Here is a 21,738-nt window from a genome sequence, read left to right as displayed (position 1 = left end):
GGGGAAATTCCACCCGGATGGAGAGAGATTAAAATAATTGATATTTTTAATGAGACCCTAAGTCTAAACTTAGGAAAATTAAAATATTAATGTGTATTAATATAATATGGGTGAGAAAGTTCTAAATAACGAGGATCAAGCCAAATCTAATCTTAGTTGTTGATTAAAAACTTAGTTGAATCGACAACTGGAAAAGTATAAGAGGAGGCTTGAGGGTCAATTGGAGACACACCAAGATACCAAGAGAGATCAGTCAATTCGATTTTTTGGGGCGAGTTTTGCTGAGGAAATCGAACAAGTGATCAGTTGCAGTGAGGGGTAGTTTGGCAGGAAGCCGAAGAATACATATTAGAGAGGCAGCAAAGTGTCGGAAGAGGTAGCACAGAGCTTAGGAGGACTGATGCAGAGGCTAAGGAGGCCAGTGCAGAGGACGCAAAGGACCGTAGAGGTTGATGCAAAAAACGCAGAGGGCTTCAGAGGTTGCGCTGAGGTGATTCAGTGGAATAGATTGAGAGCTGATTGGCTGACGTAGAGCTAGAGAGGGTGACACAGTTCCAAAGGAGTGTGTGGAGCATCTTTCGCTGTTTAGCACAAGGAATAGTCAGAGTCACTGTAGGATTGTTCATCTGGTTGCTAACCTTCCGAAATATCTGTCTCATGATAGAGGTATTGCAACCAAGGATATTCTTTGGAGGGTGAGCCATTTCTGGCACCCTAGTTGTATTCAGAATCTGCTTAATAATAAAACCCTCTATATGTTGCACCGGTTTTCCCGCATTGGGTTTTTCCAGGGATGATTGTCCAAAAATAGCGGCGTCCCTTGTGTTGTCTCAGTTTGTTTTAGTTGTTGATCTGTATATTTGTGAAGGCTACATTTGTGTTTACTTCGATATTTATGCATTTAAATAACTTGTTAATGCAAAGAACAAGTAGGAGATAGTAAACCAAAAAATGCAGTAGGGGTTTTTGATGTGTTAGATTCAGGAATTTTCACATATAGGAGGGAGAAATCACGGTACATGAGTTACCTCGACCTTGATTTTACCACCTTTCTTCATATGGCATTTGCCTTCTATCATTTTGCTTTGATTAACTACTTGGGGCTCAAGGGATAAGGGCATGGTGTGTAATATATAGCAGTGGATACCCCTTTAAGGTAGGGTTGTTCATTGCCCACCAATGGTTGGGAAAATCATGGGTTCCTGAATGATAACGGAAGCTAATATAGGGTCTATAGGAACCAAGGTGATGGCCATCGTTATGCATTAGATTTTTCCTACACGTTAAATGTGTTTTTCTTGGCCATCTTTTGCATTGTGTGGTACATTTTCCTGTTGAATGTGGCCAATTAAGCTTTTAGTTTTCTTTTCAGTTGCATCAACCGTTGAGGCATCGTTTCAGGCCCAACCCAAAGTGTGGGCAAGGGGAAGGGGAGGCTAAACCTTTGTGGACCTAGGTGAGATAAATGATGAATGGGGTTGTAATGAATGGAAGGGGGGTGATATATGTGGATGAGGGAGCGGGACCACACAACCAAAATTAGAGTTCCCATGTAGTACCATCCCTAAAGCCCATTTTCTCTTTAGCCCCAAGAGTTAGCTCAATCGGTCAAATCAAGTGCCTCGCCAATGGGAGGTCACAGGGTCGAATCTCGAAAGCTCTTGGGGTTAGGTCAGTAAATAGGCCGAGGGGTGTTGATGCCCTTCGGGTGGCGTCCACTCAGTGTTTAAAACCCTGGACGTAGCGGCTACCCACTGACCCGGGTATCCGTGAACCAGTAAGTGAAAAAAAAGCATCCCTAAAGCTCAAAGGTCAATAAAAGAGATCCCACGGGACTAAGATCCAAGGGTAACATCCAAAGGAGGTCTAAGGGACAAGAGCATAGACCTAGCCCACTCTTTCCGCTGAATCCCCCATTAATCCATGCCCAAAAATTTCCATGATAAGTAAACTACAAAACTCAATTACCGAATGACAAGGCATGCCTTTAGATTTGGGAGGCCCACCTTCAAACATACGATCATGACAGATGGGTGAGTGACCACATCGCTAGCTCAGGTGGTAGAGAAATGGCACAACAAGCTAGTTGGTCGCTGAAAGGGGCTAGGGGTTGTTGGCTAAGGACTGTCTTGGAGAAAATTTTCTCTTAGGGATATCACCCACAAATTGGTGGGGTAACAAATATCACAGGTAATTTTCCAGCAATGCTCTTTCAAGGAGAGTACTTTGAAATTCAACCAGTTCTGTGGCATCCAAAATTAGAGTTCCCATGTAGTACCATCCCTAAAGCCCATTTTCTCTTTAGCCCCAAGAGTTAGCTCAATCGGTCAAATCAAGTGCCTCGCCAATGGGAGGTCACAGGGTCGAATCTCGAAAGCTCTTGGGGTTAGGTCAGTAAATAGGCCGAGGGGTGTTGATGCCCTTCGGGTGGCGTCCACTCAGTGTTTAAAACCCTGGACGTAGCGGCTACCCACTGACCCGGGTATCCGTGAACCAGTAAGTGAAAAAAAAGCATCCCTAAAGCTCAAAGGTCAATAAAAGAGATCCCACGGGACTAAGATCCAAGGGTAACATCCAAAGGAGGTCTAAGGGACAAGAGCATAGACCTAGCCCACTCTTTCCGCTGAATCCCCCCATTAATCCATGCCCAAAAATTTCCATGATAAGTAAACTACAAAACTCAATTACCGAATGACAAGGCATGCCTTTAGATTTGGGAGGCCCACCTTCAAACATACGATCATGACAGATGGGTGAGTGACCACATCGCTAGCTCAGGTGGTAGAGAAATGGCACAACAAGCTAGTTGGTCGCTGAAAGGGGCTAGGGGTTGTTGGCTAAGGACTGTCTTGGAGAAAATTTTCTCTTAGGGATATCACCCACAAATTGGTGGGGTAACAAATATCACAGGTAATTTTCCAGCAATGCTCTTTCAAGGAGAGTACTTTGAAATTCAACCAGTTCTGTGGCATCCAGAGTTTGGCGAGCCCTCTGGACAGCCTCACACAAGTACCAATGTTGTTCAACATCCTTGTTCCCTTTCCCAGAGAACTCAGGATAGTGGTTAAAAGATCCTAGCATGTTACTAGCCATACACGTTGAACTGGAAAGACAAGTATGAACTGTTGGGAACCGAGTTGCGATGATCCTTGTAGACTTGAATTACAACTACTATTTCTACCACTAGAGATACCAACCTTGTAGGTATTGTGTACTTTGTGGACCTTTATAATTTTAACTAGCTTAGGTAAAAAACGAATAGGGTTTTGATAAAGTATTAGGGGAAGGTTGGGGGAAGTTCTACTTGAATTGTTGGGCAATGAGTTACCATTCTCAGGAGATGCATCATCTTCAGAAAACAACCTACTCATAGCGCAGTGCATGTCACCATTCGGGTCCTCCCTTTGGCCAGTAGGTCCTGATCTATTTGGCGTCTCCATCTCTACTACTTCCTTCAACTTGTGTCACCGTAGCAATTCTAACCTCTCCTGCTAGGCCGGACTTCACCTTACCTCTAACCCCATCATTCCACAACTTCAACATGCTTACTCCTCGTACCTCCGAGCTAACTCAACACTGCTCCTACTTGGTGTAGCTCCCTTTGTTGTCTATGGATCTCCTGCAAAGCCTTCTCCGACTATTCTTCGGCTATCCATACCCTCCTTTGTGCCCTTAGATCTCTAGCCTTTCGAAAGTTAGCTGCGTCCATCTCTCCAACAATTTCATTGTTCGCAACTAGGTAGCGTTCCTCCCCTTATACCCCTCCCCTAGTATCGGGGCTTTAAGCGGCCTTGGATTGGCCTTGAATCACCAGTAGGTTCTTTTCCAGTATTAAAACTTTAACCCACAATGGGATCTCCTTCAGCAGTCTTCCTCGCAACCTTGACTTGAACACGGCCTCAGCCTTGGAAAAGGACAAATGGCCTTCTACAGCAAACTCGATAATGTACCCTTCTAAAGTAGCTTGTACCCAGAAGTCGACGACCTGAGTTAGGTCTGTATCAAGCTAGTGTAACTCAACTAGGTTAGCCTGAGTCTAGGTATGAGGAGATCTACTCTGGCTGCCAGTATTTTCTTTTGTCTGCAACCTTTGCAACCAATTGTAAAGGTCTTCTGGGAACTTACACCAAAATATCTCATACTGATCACTCGCAGGCTTCGCATACAAAATTTCTTCCTTCACTCGCTTCACACTTTTGTGACGGAGCTGCACTTGTTGAGAAATAAACCGCTCTACTTGCTCATGCCACCAATCTTGAAGATCCTTCTTAAAAATCCTCAACACCATGTTCTAGATCCCTTTTAAAATTTTCAGGTCCTTGCAACAAAACCACTTGTTGGCGGAAAATTATGAAATGGTAGAGACGCTTGGTTCAGACACAGGGGCCAACAAAGGATCTGTTGTAGTCTAGCGGAACGCCGACATTTTCACCTTACTTCAGAGGAATAAGGCATCTCACCTAAGGTGTGTCGCAACCTTACTTAGATAGGGATTAGAACAAGGCATCAAGGGAAGTCGCGCAAAGACTGACACTTCGATCTACCCTAGAAATCATGGCATTTAATATATAACCATCGCAAAGAGCAGCTAACAAAGCATCCAAAGAGACATAACATATACACATTCATTCATAATAAATTTTTTAAAGCGGCCCATAAAACCAACACATTCGACTCTATAAGCAATCCTGCAACTCTTTTCACTTCGAACATCATTACATTTTGGCTTCAAGGCCTTTCAGATAGGGACAGGAAATCAGCATATAGATTAACTTAGAATTAGGTAAGAATAGAATAAAGTTAAGTCCAATAGACTCGGCGACAGCGTCTCGGTATACAAGCCCTTTTCTCTCTCTCCTCTAGTTGTCTTTCCCTTTAGCTTTTATGCACTCTACTCCCTTGAACTGGTAGTTTCTTCCTTGGATGCCACGTCCTATCCTCCTTGGTTGCTTTTGTGGCTTGTATGCGACTGCTCCCTCTCTTGTTGACTGCCGTTGCGGCTCGGCTACGACTGCATGTCTCCATATTTTCCACTGGCCAACCTTTAACAACTGATGGATCTTGGCGGATTCCCTTTCTTTCCTTAATTACTTTGCCTGCAACTACTCATCCGTTAGATTTGGTCAAAACTTGTCAAAATTGTGTCCCCCAAAACGAAGGACCCAACAGAGAGCTTGGATCCCGTATAGGGAGACCAAACCCCAGAAGAAGACCTGCTTGCAATCCTGTATAAGATTCAATGCATCTCCTCACCTTCTAGTACAACAAATCATTAGTGCAATTGAGTAAATGAGCCTACAAATCATGGTACTAAGTGGACACTTCATAGTTGCATGCCCTTCCATAATGGGCTTCAGAATGTACAAGTGTCTCCAAGTTCAAAAAGAAGGTTAACCAAGAACCCTATGAAGTGGTTTCAACCTCTAACAGAGTTACAAGTCCATAGTACATCCATAAAGAGGCAGCTGTCATGTGAATAAATGATGGAACAAAGTAGGGCATCAATGGAAGGCTCCAAGCCACATGCCACAGTACAAGGCTAGCTATGATAAGGGAAGCCCACACATGGGTGTATAGATGTAGGAGGGAGCAATCGTGGTACATGAGTTACCCCGACCTTTGTTTTTCCACCATTATTCATGTCTTTTGCCTTTTATTGATTTTTCTTTTAAAACTGCTAGAGGCTGTAGGAGATGAGAGCATGGTGTGAATGATATAGCAGTGAATACCCCCTTAAGGTTGGGCAGTTCATCGACCACTTGGGGTTGGGACAATCATGGGTTCCTAAATGATGCAGGGGGGCAATATAGGGGGGTAGAGCTCATGCTTGGCTTTTGGCCACTGGCTAAATTTGTGTGTCTCGGCCATCTTTTGCATTTTATGGTACATTTCTTGTTGAGAATTGTTAAGTTTAAGTAGCTCAATATCTTTTTTAGATTAGCAATCACATCAGCATTAAAGTAAATTACAGATAGAACATAAACATAAATCACAGAAGACAAGCCAAGACAAGAGGACACAAGATATGGTGCTAGCCAAGGACAAACCCTAATGTGGGGAAACCTTTGATCAATTCTTCTTATATGTTTTTCAATAGTTCAGCAAAGAGAGAGATAGTACATTTACAACAGAGGTCAACACTTTGAATTATCTAGATAAGAGCATAGATAATCTCTAACAAGATGATACATGAGATCAAAAGACACACTGCTTCAACTGATTCTCCAAGGTGACTCTTTCACCTATCATTGTGCTGCATCTCGTCATCATGCTGCACCTCATCGTGCTGCACCATGTTGCACATGCTTGCTGTCCCATTGTGCCACTAATTCACAATGTCATGGCTGTCTCATTGTGCCACTGCTGCACAATGTCATGGTTTCCCTGTTGTGCTTTGTCGTACCATAACAACACCATGAATTTGCTGCACTAAATACTAGTTGTCCCATGTTGTACCATTGTACCATTGTTATCCCATTGTGCACTATATGCCATTGACCATTGTTATTCCATTGTGCACTATATGCCATTGAACATTGCTGCTCCGTCGCTATACCATATGTTGTGCCATACTGCACCAAGTTGCCTTTGTTGTCCCATTGCTGTATAATTGCAGCACCATGTAGCATTGTTGTCCCACTGCTGCACCATACATCTTGTTGTCCATACCACTGCACCATACATCTTGCTATCCATACATCTGCACCATTGTTGCACCATACATCTTGCTGTCCATACTATTGCACCATTGCTGCACCATACATCTTGCTGTCATATACTATGTTGTCTATAATGTTACAACATTCATCATAAGACTTGGATCTATCATTCATGACTGTGATTCAATCCAAACAGCAGATAGAGCATCCTTATTTAGAACAACGTTAAGGATAGCTGAAGATGTGGCTTCTTTATCTCAGCGTTTATGTGTGAGAGCATTCCTTCCATGACAGCAATGGTATTCCTTTCATGACTGCGTATAGGATAAGGGCTTTTCCTTTCATGACAGCAAGGGCATTCCATGTGTAGAGCACTTCTTCTAGGACAACGTTTAGGTGCCATCTCCATTAGGCAGCGTAGTGACTAGGTTTAGGGCATTTCTTCTCCTTAGACCTGCGACTAGGGTTTCTGCTTTCATTTCCATGGCTGCGTATTACTGCTTCTTCATAGGGCAGCGTTTAGGGCTTCTCCATAGGGTAGCATTAGGGCTTCCTTCACCGTGCTAGATCTCCCTTTCCTCCTGCGTCTAGGACTTCTTCATTAGGGTAGCGTAGAGCCTAGGGCACTCCCTCTAGATTAGGGCAGTGTAGAGCCTAGGGCACTCCCTCTAGGTTAGGGCAGCGTTATCCCTTAGGATCTCTCCTCCTACTAAAACCCAAAGACAAGTAGAGAGGAAGAGATCCCATGTGTGTGTTGAAATGACTTGAAGGCCACCTCTATTTATACTAAAACGTTGAGCACAAGTGGGGTTTATTTGGTTGTTGGCCAACCTTGACGAATTGTCCCATAACACTAATTAATTCATACACTAATAAATTCATATCTCCATGAATAGTTATCAGATCGGATGACCTTTAGATCAATCCTACACCTCTCGATGAGAGCGATCCAAGAAAAATATTAGTTGCCATTAATAAGATGACCCACATGGAGTTTGGCCCTAGTTGCCAATTTTAACACTCCCTCTCAACTAGGGAGAACTCCATTCACTAATCCATATGTCGCATTGTACTATCTTTGCCATCAGTGCCCTGCTCTTCTCTGCTCTGCTTTGCTGAGCCATGAAGAAGAAGAATTGATCGAGAATGTCTCATACCATTCTCTACTGACCTGAAGTCAATTTTGTTGATCCCAGATCAATATCACAAGAGAGGGTCTCAAACCAATCATACTGATCCCAGATCAGTTGGAGGTCATCCTAGCATAGGGAGTACGGTAGATACAACGATGCGTCCATCGATAGTACTACTATGGTCTCTAACCCCATTTCCCTGCTCATTGATCAGATGAGAGGTACTTCCCATGAGTCCCAGACTACATGGGTAGGATGCCTCGATAGGAGAACTAATCATCCTGGATCACAGGAGAACGAATCATCTTGTCCCAAAGTCGCCTCAGGGTGTCACAGGGGAAGGATGAGCTATTCACCCTGTACACAGCGCACCATTAGGGGAGGGTGAGTCGCCTGATGGTCGTGTGTTTGTCCAGTAAGTACCCCAAGTCCCCTAGAGCTCCCATAGCTCAATGCATGAAACATGCAGGACCCTTATAAGCGAAGGTCTCTCAACGACTCCAAGTTGTTTGGGAAAGTCACGGATTTGACCTTTCCCCGGGGCTTTGACAAAATGTCTGCGACCTATACGTTAGTCCCAATGCGATGGAGCCTTCTCGCTCATCGACTTACCATATCCCAGATAAGGTAGTATCTAATGTCTATTTGCTGGAGCCATCATCGAATGTGGGATTCCTCAACAATCGAATCCCCCTTGGTTGTCACAGAGGATCACTGTGGTATTCATCATGTGTACAAACTGCTCACTAAAGAGCTTCCACAACCAGGCAGCTTCACACGAGATCATACTCGTAGCTATGTATTCGGTCTCGGCGGTGCTTATAGCAACCGACTTTTACTTCCTTCTCATCCATCATATCAAAGCAGAATCGAAAGAAAACCAGCACTGAGAAGTGCTCTAGTGATCCTCCACACTGCCTGCCTAGTCAGCGTTCGAATAATCATGCAACTTCATATTTCCGGCAGTGTATCTCAATCCATGAGAGATTGTGCCTCGAAGATATCTCAAAAGATTCTTGGCACCAATCCAGTGAGGCTCAACCAAATATGAGCTAACCATGCTATCTGCAAAACATATATATGGACAGAAGTTCACCAAGAACATCAATGCAAATGAGTTTATGAAACTTAGAGGCATTTCCCAAATCTGGTCCAGCATCATCACCATATAACTTCTAAAAGTTAAGATCCTCGAGGTAGTCATGGGCTTGCAGTTTACCATTCCACATCTAGAATCCAACTCCCTCTTACTTCTGTAAGTGAGAGGGTCTCCACCTATCAGAACTAAGTCGTGACTCATTCTTAGAAGGTGCCGGTATGAGAGGCCTATCATCCACAATCTTCAAACAATGGTTTGGATCAGCTTCACTCTTAGTGAATCTCAGCTTCATCTGACAATTATCAATCCTCTCATATCAAACCCGGGGTGATTTGCTTCAAGCCATAGAGGGCTTTCTTCCACCTGCATATATGAGATTCCCAATGAAGCTCAAACCCCTCTGGTTTTCCAAGCCTGTGAACCTGCTATATGAGGGGAATGGTCCCTTTGTAAGATTTTCCTTTGGTACATCTCAGACATGTACCTTCATGCTCCTTTTGAATTTAGGCATCCCAGTCACCATCTGACTCACATCGGGTAGGGCCCCACAATAAGTAGACCTCCGGTGCTATAGATGAGATGTGTCAACTGACATGGTCCCCAATGGACCATCCTGCAACTTGGTACAAATTGCCAACCCTAAACCCATGAGTAAAAGCATCTTTGAAAATTCTATTTTCAAACACGTACCTTTCCATTGATGAATGCCACCTTGAAACCTTTGACTTCCATTGCCGAAATGGACACCAAGTTCTTCTTGCGATCAGGTACATAAAAGAGATTTTGTAAATGAATCGAGTTACCCTCATTCAATTGAGGAGTAACATTTCCTACACCCTTTCCGAGATAGGTGGCATCGGCTCCAAGTATAATCCCACGATTGTTTCTTACCAAATTCAAGAGAGCACCCTTCTATCCAATGAAGTGCCTTGAAGCACTATAATCAATAAGCCAGATTCCCACAGAATCTGAAGGAGAGGGCCAATACAAGATAACGCTTCTTTATCTTATCAGAAACAACATTTGATTCTTCATACCTGGGGTTCCTTGCTTTCCTTGAAGAGTCGGTCGTTTCCTTGATGACCTGCGTTATCTGTCGTTCCTTCGATCATTGAAGATGTCCCTAGAATGATTGCTATCTTCATCAATAGATGTGTCCTTGCCATTTGAACACTCCTTCGCAGAATGGCCGAACTTATTGTAAGCAAGGCATCTGTCTTTCCTTTCACCCTGAGATCCGGACTTCCCATTGAAGTGATCTGTAGGTAGGCCATTAGAAGCTTCCACTACGCCATTCTGATGATATACTCTGCTTCGACTTTACCCTTGGTGAATTTGAAGAGGGATGAGGAATCCATTGATCCTTTTGTCCTTTCCCAGTTGTCTTCAATGATTACTCTTTCACTCTTGCTTGGGCTTTGTCTTCACCTCAACTTTAATACCATCTTAAGTTTAGGTATGTTCTATGCTTAGAGCAATTTATTTCAATTTTCATAGTTAGCTCAATATCTTTTTCAGATTAGTAATCACATCACCATTAAAGTAAACTGCAGATAGAACATAAACATAAATCACAGAAGACAAGCCAAGACAAGAGGACACAAGATGTTGCACTAGCCAGGGACAAACCCCAATGTGGGGAAACCCTTGATCGATTCTTCTTATATGTTCTTCAATAGTTCAACAGAGAGAGAGAGAGATAGTACATTTACAACAGAGGTCAACACTTTGACTTATCTAAATAAGAGCATAGATCATCTCTAACAAGATGATACATGAGATCAGAAGACATGCTGCTTCAACTGATTCTCCAAGGTGACTCCTTCACCTATCATTGTGTTGCATCTCGTCATCACGCTGCACCTCATCGTGCTGCATCACGCTGCACATGCTTGTTGTCCCATTGTGCCATTGCTGCACAATGTCATGGCTGTCTCGTTGTGCCACTGCTGCACTATGTCATGATTGTCCCATTGTGCCACTGCTGCACAATGTCATGGCTGTCCCATTGTGCTTTGCCATACCATAACAGCACCATGAATTTGCTGCACTAAATACTAGTTGTCCCATGTTGTACCATTGTACCATTGCTGTCCCATTGTGCACTATATGCCATCGACCATTGCTATTCCATTGTTGTACCATATGCTGCACCATACTGCACCAAGTTGCCTTTGTTGCCCCATTGTTGTATAATTGCAGCACCATGTAGCATTGCTGTCCCACTGCTGCACCATACATCTTGCTGTCCATGCTACTGCACCGTTGTTACACCATACATCTTGCTGTCCATACTGCTGCACCATTGTTGCACCAAACATCTTGCTGTCCATAGATATGCACCATTGTTGCACCATACATCTTGCTGTCCATACTGCTGCACCATTGCTACACCATACATCTTGTTGTCATATACTATGTTGTCTATAATGTTACAACACTCATCATAAGACTTGGATCTATCATTCGTGACTATGATTCAATCCAAACAGCATATAGAGCATCCTTATTTAGAACAACATTAAGGATAGCCGAAGATGTGGCTTCTTTATCTCAGCATTTACGTGTGAGAGCATTCCTTCCATGACAGCAATGGTATTCCTTTCATGACTGCGTATAGTATAAGGGCTTTTCCTTTCATGACAGCAAGGGCATTCCATGTGTAGAGCACTTCTTCTAGGACAGCATTTAGGTGCCATCTCCATTAGGCAGCGTAGCAACTAGGTTTATGGCATCTCTTCTCCTTAGACCTGCAGCTAGGGTTTCTTCCTTCATTTCCATCGCTGCATATCACTGATTCTTCATAGGGCAGTGTTTAGGGCTTCTCCATAGGGCAGCGTTAGGGCTTCTTTCATTGTGCTAGATCTCCCTATCCTCCTGCGTCTAGGGCTTCTTCATTAGGGCAGCGTAGAGCCTAGGGCACTCCCTCTAGATTAGGGCAGCGTTATCCCTTAGGATCTCTCCTCCTACTAAAACCCAAAGACAAGTAGAGAGGAAGAGCTCCCAAGTGTGTATTGAAATGACTTGAACGTCACCTCTATTTATACTAAAATGTTGAGCCCAAGTGGGGTTTATTTGGTTGTTGGCCGACCTTGACGAATTGTCCCATACCGCTAATAAATTCATATCCCCATGAATACTTATCAGAATCAGATGACCTTTAGATCAATCCTACACCTCTCGATGAGAGGAATCCAAGAAAAATATCAGCTGCCATTAATAAGATGACCCACATGGAGTTTGGCCCTAGTTGTCAATTTTAACAAGAGTGGGCAAATTATGTTTTATATTTTTTTTATGGCTACATCAACCTTCAAGGTGTCGTTCCAAGCCCGACTCAAAGTGTGGACAAGGGCGGGGAGGCTAAATCCTTGTCAACCCAATGGACAAATGTGGATCTGGATGGGAAATATGAAAAGAGGTTATAATGAGTAGAGGGGAGTGATGTATGTAGTGTCGGGAAGCGGGACTACGCAACCAAAATCGGGATTTCCCATGTAGTGGCACTCCTAAAGCTAGTAGCCAATAAAGGAATTCCCACAGGACTAAGATACAAGTTTAACCACCAAATTGGACAAAGGGGACAAGAGTACAAACCAAACTCATTCCTTCCACCGAATCCGCCCACTAATCCATGTTCAAAAATGCCCATGATAAGTAAGCAAAACTACTCAACTACATAATGAAAAGTCATACCTTCGGAGTTGGAAGGCCAACCTTCAAACATACGATCATAACAGATGTGCAAGGAATCATAATGGCTGGCTTAGGTGGCAGAGATGGCAGCGCATCGAGCTATCCGGGGCCTGCAAGGAGCCGCTGGCTGTTGGCTGAAGACCATGTAGGAGAAAAAATTCTCCTTATGTATATTACCCACAAGTGGTGGGTAACAGTGCCCAAGAGTATGAGTTTGTCATTATTTGACTTCTCATTATTCTAACTGAAGAGTGTGTATCTTATTTATCTTCATTTATTTTTCTGAGGTCAGAAATGAATTTATGTGCATTTGATGTATGGAAACCTAGGAAAAATGGTTCCATTTTGCATTTCCTTTTTCCACCTTATTCGTGGAATAACCTGTGTTCACTACATTTAGTCAATTATGTGATTTTGCCCAATTGATTGAGTCTGATGGCCATACATTCCCCCATGTATATATGTTCGATGCATTGTTCATAAATTAGAGGTTGTATCAAGAGTTATGATTGCCTACATGATTTGTACATTTGTTGGACGTTTTGCACTCGCTTTGCCCATATTATCTACTGTAAATCTTGACTATTGCAAACTTTTCTTTCTAATGTGCAAGCCATTGATCTTCATAAATCTCATTATTTTGTTTTTCTGTTGACATATGATTAATTTTTTTTATGCATGTATTTGACTGATGCTGAAGATTTATCGTTGTGACAATTGCTGCAGGCAGTCTTCAACCAAACAGAGGAGTTTGTCTTGTCCATTGATGAACCAAGCAAGGAGGTCTTTCTCTTCTTAATATCTTTTACTTATTGATATGTTTAAGTAAACATGTTAGGCGTCTGTCTACAGGGCTCAGATATTTATCAAAATGATGAAATCTATGAGTGGATGTAGGTGGTTATCTGGGATACTCTGACGGGTGACATAGTTGCTCGCTGGCCTTCTAATCATAGTGGTGTACCACGTTGGTTAGAGCATTCCCCAACTGAAGCAGCTTTTGTCACATGTGGAGCGGATCGATCTGTGCGCTTCTGGAGGGAATCTCTTTGAGTGTTTTAATTGAGGATTTTGTTGAATCTGGTGAAGAGCAATAAGTGATTGATCATTAGCAGTTTCAGGTTTCTGGTTCAATCTAAAAGAATACTGCTTCCACAGTTAGCTACTGTACATAATAATGGATGAGATCAATGGGGTGCAGGAACATGGGGACAGTTTGAATCGCTTTATCAAATTCAGAAATTGTTGGAACCAGTTATAGCTTTCCTGGTTGATGGAAATGGATTGCATAGCCAAGACCGTGGTGGTTCAGTTTTGACGTTTAATTTATTTTTATTTTCCAAAATTTTGTAGGGAACACGAAGTTGTTTCATCGTGAGTATTTGCTTCTATCATTGCTTTATTTTTATTTTCTAATTTTTCTTTTAGGAAACACGGAGTTGTTTCATCGAGAGAATTTGCTTCTATCATTCCTTCAGAGGCATTAACACTGTTTTTAGATCTTGTGACAGATACTCATGATTTAAGAACTTTTTGAACAACGTCTCCAATCTCTGTGCAGCAGAATACTTTTCTATTCCAAAACATCATAAGATCAATTAAATCGTGATATCACTATTCAATGTAATACTATTATACACAAAAAGATAAGCTATTGGTAGCAGAGCCATTATGCAAGTAAATAAGGCATGTGATTTAACTGACCCAGTTGGTTATTTTCACCATTAACACGAAAACACCATGTTAAGTAAAATATAATATAATATGACCATTATAATACATGTACTCTACTACTTTCTCTAAATGTCTATGAAAATTACAGTAGTGTTCTCTAAATTTTCCAAAATTTATTTGCACAGAAGTTTGTTGAAGATGTTCACATTTGCTCTTGAGCTGCATAATATTGAATTTCCAGTATCCACAAGCTGTGAATATAGTGACAATGGGCCTCCACATGTTGAAGAATGTAACTAATGTCAGTCTTCATAATTGCATGAGTCATGATGTAATGTATTTGTAAAAAAAGGAAAACTATTATAAAAGAAATTGTATTTTATGAATATGGGTTTCATGTTTCTAGGTCAAGCCTCCATTGTAGGCTTTTAGGTTTGTCAAAATTCAAAGTCATAGACCCTTGTTAGGCTTTGTAGGTCAAGAAAGATTTATCATTAATCATGTAAAACCTCCTCCATCAAGTCAGCCTCAAGTACAGACTCCAACCATTATATATAGAAAACCTATTTGACACACATTGGATTTGAAACTCAAGAATAAAGGATAAAGTGTGATTATCATAAAGAGCCTATCTTATAAGAAGAAAGAAAAGGAAAAACCCAATGAAGAAGGAAGAAGATTGATATTTGTCTGTTATGTCACACGTGTGAAGGAATTGAACCTCTGAAGAACGAAAATACAAGATCATGATTATAGAATGAATTGTAGAAGGAATGAAGCCCTAATTCACTAGTTGGATGGATGGTTTGATAGTCTTGAGGTCTGGCTTGATGGATGGAGGTAAGGTGTTTGTCTTAGGTCAAGATGATCTCAATTTGATTTAAATTTTCTAGTGGAAGAGTTTGACTGGGTTTTCCCCTTCATAGGAGTTTTGCCCTCGCTAAGTGTCTACATCTTGTATTTTCGTTTGTGTTTCTAATCTACATTGTTTGACATTTGTCTTGTTGAATGGAGAATTTAATAATTAGAAAGAAGAACAAATAAATAACTTCACAAGAAAATATCAAAATAAGAGAAATCAACATAATAAAAACCTAACCATGTTGCCCTAAAGGATTTCTCAACATGGTTTCAGAGCTAAGGTCACTGAATCAAGGCAGCGAAAGAGACCACTTCTATGTTAAAGGAAAAAGGTTTCATGTCTAATATTGAAGGTCGAGCCATCTAGAAGTAGAACCAAATTGACATTTGATTTCAGGGCATGATTATAAAGTCAATCCTAGGTAATTAGAGTCACAGATCAAAACTTAAATGTCATAATAGTAAAAGGAGCCATGTAGTTTTCTTGAGGTCCGAATAGCTAAACTATAAAGACTGAGATCCTTGGGAGAAATAGTGAAGTTATGTGCCTTAATTATAAGGTTTGTAATCACTAAAAGAATTCTAACCTTGTACAATTTCATAGATCCAAAGGTCCAAAGTTATTCACATACTTGTGGGTGTTCAAACCAAGTAAAGAGTCTCATTGTAAAAGTCATTTCAAGCCGGAAAATGTTAATAAGACAAGATTAAAGACTTTATAGGCCTAGTTGGAAGTTTGAATTTGAAATCACTATCACATAGGAAAGGAGCTGAGACTCCTATTACAAATCTATACATAGAAAAGACCAAGACCGAATTACTTAAAGCTCATTTTGGAAGACCTATCATTGACTCATAGTCACTACATAAAAGTCGAAATTCTTAAAGTAAAAAGGACATACTCTTGTAGTACTTGTATACATATAATCCGAGCTTGATCAAAGGAATAAGAAGTCAACTTTAAAGGTCTTCACAGTGTTTGATAAACAAAAATTTACAACAGGTGTTGTTGAAACCTATAACAACCTCATGTCATTTTAAAGAAAGTCTATGCACAGATCTCTTGCATCTCACATTGAGTCATTTTGAGCATAGGAATAAAATAGAAAGGGTTATTCAAGAAGTATATGATCAGTAGCTCAATTTGGAGAATCAACCTCATATACTAGTCATTGAAGTTTGTTGAAATGAACCCAGTTACAAATGAAAAGCTACAGTGATAGTCAAGAGAAAGCAGAGCAGGTTGAGGTTGTCAAGTGTTGTTGTTGTTATTTATATCTCAAATATAACAATATGTCTTCAAATTGCAAGAAGAGCAATAAATTCATCAGGGAACAGAGGTATGTAATCTTGAGGTATGTATATCATGTTTATTTATGGATCTAGCTTGAATTGTTTACTTAGAATGACAATTCTCATGGTGTCAAAGGTTATTAATATCTAGGATTGTAAAACCTTGATGGCATATAAATGAAAATCTTTGTTGTTTGTTCTCTATCTCATAATGCCTAAGGCCTGTAAGCAGTACAAGGTATATGAAAATCCCTTGCAAAACAAGAATTGAATTATGTTTAGTTTTCTTGCTCTTTGGACCTAGTAAGGGTTTGTATTTAAGATCCCTTGGAATCCATTCTTCAAAAGGATAATGAAAACCCCCAAATAATCATCACACTATTTTACTTGTATATTTTGGTTGTACTTGTCAATATTGCAAATAGACTTGTTGATCTTAAGAATTGAGACTTGGTAAATCGAGTTGAATCCTTGGTGGACTTGTATGGCAATGAACCATGCAGAAGCTAAGAGAGAGCCCTTCAGTTAAAATCCTACAAGGTTTGTAAAGGAAGAATCTTAAGGTATGTATAAAAATTTGTAGTAGGTCTTCTTCATATTAAAAGGTACAATGATTTTGAAATTTGTTTTATATTACTAATTATTTCATGTCTAGGGTTTTGAATCATAAATATTCTTGTTAGGGTGATCAAACTCTATATTAAATCAATCCTTATCACACATTCTATCTTTTGTTTACTTTGGTAAAACCCTAACCTTTAAGGTTCACTGTAAAAACCCTATCTATTTGATGCTTATTAGGATATGTTGACAATATAGATGAAACCCTAGTCTACTTAAGGTTTGTTGATAAATGATCACATGATAAAATCCTAATTTATTAATGATTAGGGTTTTGGTAATGTTATGGTAAAACCCTAGCCTTTTAGGGTTTTTTAATAAAAGTCTAAAATATATGATTAAACCCTTCTCTCTTGAGGAAGCCTAGATATTTAGGGTTTTTTGAAATACAGTTAATAGTTGATGTAAGATTCTAAGAATGAATACCTAGGTGTATGTGCTTACGTATGCTTGAAACCGTAAATTGGCCAAGTTGTTGTGTTGAGAAATATAGGGCAATTAGATTAGATGATTTCTCCTACTTTGATAACTGCTTGTGATGTATTTTTACTTTACTTGATTAACTTCTTCTTTCCTTTGTTATTATTAGTTTTCTCTATCATCAAACAACTACCAAATCATAAAGAACAATGAGACAATAGGACACAAGATGTAGGCGATTAGCCAGGGCCAAAACCTCTCCAACTGAGAGGAAAACCCATAAGAATTCTTCTCTTTTTATAGAACTTCAATTGACAAATTCCAAGACTTATGACCCTTGACCAAGACCCTTTGAGACCAAGCCAACTTTTTCCTTGAATGGTTTCCAGCAACATACTTCGACCTTCCAGTAGCTTCTCCAACAACTTTGAACCCATCAACAATTTCTGTAACTTCAACCTTGATGGAGCTTCAACAACTTCGACCTTGTAGCTTCACAAATTTGATGCAATTCACAACTTCAATGTAGCGTCACAGCTTCATTGCAACTTCACAACTTTAATGCAGCTTCATAACTTCGATGCAACTTCACAGCTTCGATGGAGCTTCATAACTTCAATGTAGGTTCAGAATTTCGTCTTGCCTAGTAATTGTAGAAACCCTAACAAGAGAGAGAGGGGCCCAAAACTTCAAACTTGTTATTCTTCTCCTTCTTCGTCCTTTTCCATCTTCTATCTTGAGGAGATCGAACATGCTTGAGTGAGTGTCCAAATGAGGTCAAGTTCCTTCTTATTTATAGACTTGTGAGGGGTACGAATTGCTCTCTTTAGGCGGACTTGTCCCTTCATGTAGGCCGACTTGATCTTTGTGCCATGATGAGGTCTTGGAGGGTCTTTTGACTCTATTTTGACTCGAATAAATTTTCTTTACAATATGTAACATGCCCAAATGGGTCATCAATACATGACAATGACTCAATTGACTTTATGACAAACCTAGAAGCACTCAATGGGCGCTTGACCTAAAAATAATTTTCCCTTGAGCATGAAACCCATGCCTCAAGAATAATAATAATAAATTTATTTTTCTGTAATAAACATTCACTCACAGTAACTAAAATCTGAAATACAAAAGCCTGAAACATTAAATTGGTACTTACCTTAACTGCTGTTGATCCTGCTACTGCTGGTGAATCTGCTGCTGGTGATGTCGTGGCTATTTTGATCCACTCTCCGGGAGACCAATACCACCCAACCAGACTGAGCAAACCTAGCTGCTCAATCCAGAAAGCTGCTGAACAGAAGCTCTCTGTCCCTCCGTGCCCAGAACCTCAGACAGCTTAAAGCTCTTCCAATAGATAATTCTCTTCTCCTGGTTTCCTCCTGGTGAATTTATGCTTCTCGTTCTCTGCTGCTCCTCTCTGGTTTTTTCCCCCCCCACTCTCGATCCAGGCTCCCGGTTTTATCTACGGGCCTGGCGGTGGCCGCCCTCCTGCCTGCAGCCACCGCCTTCCTGCGACTTGACACGCCCCCCATGCATATTAACTCTCAGATATTTCCAGGCAAGGTGCGCTCTGCAATCAATTTCCAGTTGGTTTGGACACGCCCCCTTTTAATGGTTCCTGTAATTAGTTTTAGGTAGGCTATCGCATAAGTATTTTCATAAGTCCAGCGTATAAATTTACATATAATTTATAAAGTTCCATTTATATACTTTATAAAATTTATATTATAAAGTTCTATTTATATACTTTATAAAATTTATATTATAAAGTTCCATATATATACTTTATAAAATTTATATTATAAATTCATATATATACTTTATAAAATTTATATTATAAAATTCAAGTATATATTTTGTAAATTTAATATGTATATATATATTATAAAGTTTAATTATATATTTTATAAAATTTTAACTTATATATGTTTATAAATTTAAATTGTATTTATAAACTTAACATATTTATTGCTTACATTTCATCACATCTGTTTTATTATAAAGTTTAAAACCTTATATAATGGATCAATTTAGCGGGGTCGTTACATACACTCCCCCTTTCTGAGAACTTTATAATATATATATATTAAATTTACAAAATATATACTTGAATTTTATAATATAAATTTTATAAAATTTTAACTTATATATGTTTATAAATTTAAATTGTATTTATAAACTTAACATATTTATTGCTTACATTTCATCACATCTGTTTTATTATAAAGTTTAAAACCTTATATAATGGATCAATTTAGCGGAGTCGTTACATTTTCTCTTTTCATTAAATACATAAAATCATGATTACATATGTCATTATGAAGACCGAAGCTAGTTACATATTTCAACACTCTCTCTTAACTAGGGAGGTATTCATAAGGTACTTGAACATTCTCAATTTGAATAATTCTCATAAGAAGAATTGGATTGGTAACCCATTTATTTATCATCATATCATCCAACATTGTCACATACCTAGGTCTTGACTAACATCTCTATCTCTCTACAAGATTAGAGCATAATGCTGGTGAGACTAATGACTTATAGACATCGTCATCATTGCCTCTCAAGGAGCATACCCCAACCGAGTGTTCACGGGATATGTCCTTCTAGGAATATTCTTATCTTGGATTCCCAATCCTGAAAGAATATCAATCCTTCACAAATCATCTTATCTTGGATGCCCTACCACATCCTTAAAGAGTATTGGATTCCAAATGCTTACCTAATCCTCCATTCTTTTCTTCCTAATTGAAGACAAGAATGATGTGTATATCTCTCCCTCTTAACTAGGGAGGATATACCTATTCCAATGAAGGAATGTGCCCAAGCGCCCTCTTAGCTAGGGACTTGCTTCCAAGTTTCTACCAAGTTAGAAATTTGTTTCTAGGCTCCCTCTTAACTAGGGACTTGTTTCCAACGACAACTTTTTATTCATTGGTTGAGATCATGGGACATTTAGTTGCTTGTAGCACTCCTCCATTCGATGTCATGAATTTTATCTTTAATATTATGGAGCCTTCATCTTTGTAGGGAATTGGCCATCCATCACTTTCCTCAAGTCGATCATGTCATCCTTCCCTTTATCGGAAAGTGATTTTCTGGTCGACACCTGGCTTTCCTTCATACAACTACCTCTTCTATATCATGTTTACTTTAGGATCTTCCATCCTACGACATGAGTGCTAGTTGTAGACAACATCCAAAACTCTTTTTTTGGTAGCCCTACATTAACCCATCCAGATGTTATTCAAAAAGAAAAAATGAACATCAAATCAAAATTACCTTTTGTGATGGTCCTTCATCATGACATTTGTTTGCTTGCAATATTAACATCTCACACGTATATTTGACACATCTCCAAGATATACAGTGTCAAGGGTCTGTCCTTTTCCAGATTTCATCATGGTCATCTTTCCCATGGAGATATCATAGTCAAATCTTTTAGTAATTGGATGTTGATTTCCTTCTCCATAGTTGCATTTTTCATGATTTCTTCCTTTATTTATTCACGCATTGCTTTCTAAGAACTTCCAATCGTAGCTCTCTCATTTTTTTCAATCGCCTCATATTCCATATGAGGACATATTATGTTGATTTCATCTAGTTAATATGTGCACTAAGCCTTCATACATCCTTTTAATGAAAGAGATCATTTTCCCTTGATCATGCTTATGAGATAGAGCATGCATCCTTACTATCTGAAACTATATAAAGACATGACCTAACTCATTTAAACATATGCATATATACCTCTTTTCTTCTTTGGTCATCTAGACTTCCTTCAACAACTTCCTATCCTTGATTGAGATTGCTTCAATCATCCTTGACATGTTGCATTCCTTTGTCATCATACCATCATCTTTCAAATAATGAATCCCATCCAAAGTGTAATTCCTAGCTAAACATCCTTTAAGAGACAAATCTTCTAATGAAGATTCGAGCAGAGGATCTTGATTATCCTCTCTTGCAGATGCTCCTTTCCAATGATGTATGGTGAGCTTGCGTATTACATGACTCTCTTCTATCCATAAATATTGTGTATGCTTCTAGTGAGGTTATTACGAGCTACTTTCTAATAATGATTGCCATAGACTTAAACTATCTTTCAAGCTTCCCATAATGATGTCATGAGCTCTTACTTTTAACCATATGCTATTATGATGTCATTCCCTAAAATGATGCATCCTATTATGATTCTAATGCTTCCTACCATGATAGCTATTTTTTACAAAACATTGAAAAGAATTAGGTGGAGAAGACTTATTTCAATCATAGT

The 21,738-nt window shown here is 39.7% G+C and overlaps 1 protein-coding gene across 1 annotated transcript in view; it reads left to right on the top strand.

The window, feature by feature from the left end:
- Nucleotides 1-14,137, top strand: part of LOC149222569 (Transducin/WD40 repeat-like superfamily protein) — a 416,287-nt gene extending 402,150 nt beyond the window's left edge. Inside the window, exons 13-14 of the mRNA XM_089385511.1 lie at nt 13,314-13,370; nt 13,485-14,137. Coding sequence (XP_089241637.1) covers nt 13,314-13,370; nt 13,485-13,640 — 213 coding nt within the window. The 3' untranslated portion in view covers nt 13,641-14,137. The remainder of the gene's footprint in view (nt 1-13,313; nt 13,371-13,484) is intronic.
- The last annotated feature ends 7,601 nt before the right edge of the window (nt 14,138-21,738 follow it).

This window comes from Pinus tabuliformis, chromosome Q (assembly GCF_031772625.1).
Source record: "Pinus tabuliformis cultivar Carrire ecotype Pingquan chromosome Q, CPIR1, whole genome shotgun sequence".
Lineage (NCBI taxonomy): Eukaryota > Viridiplantae > Streptophyta > Pinopsida > Pinales > Pinaceae > Pinus > Pinus tabuliformis.
The sequence above is the reverse complement of the archived record's forward strand: the minus strand, read 5'-3'. Positions and strand labels throughout refer to the sequence as shown.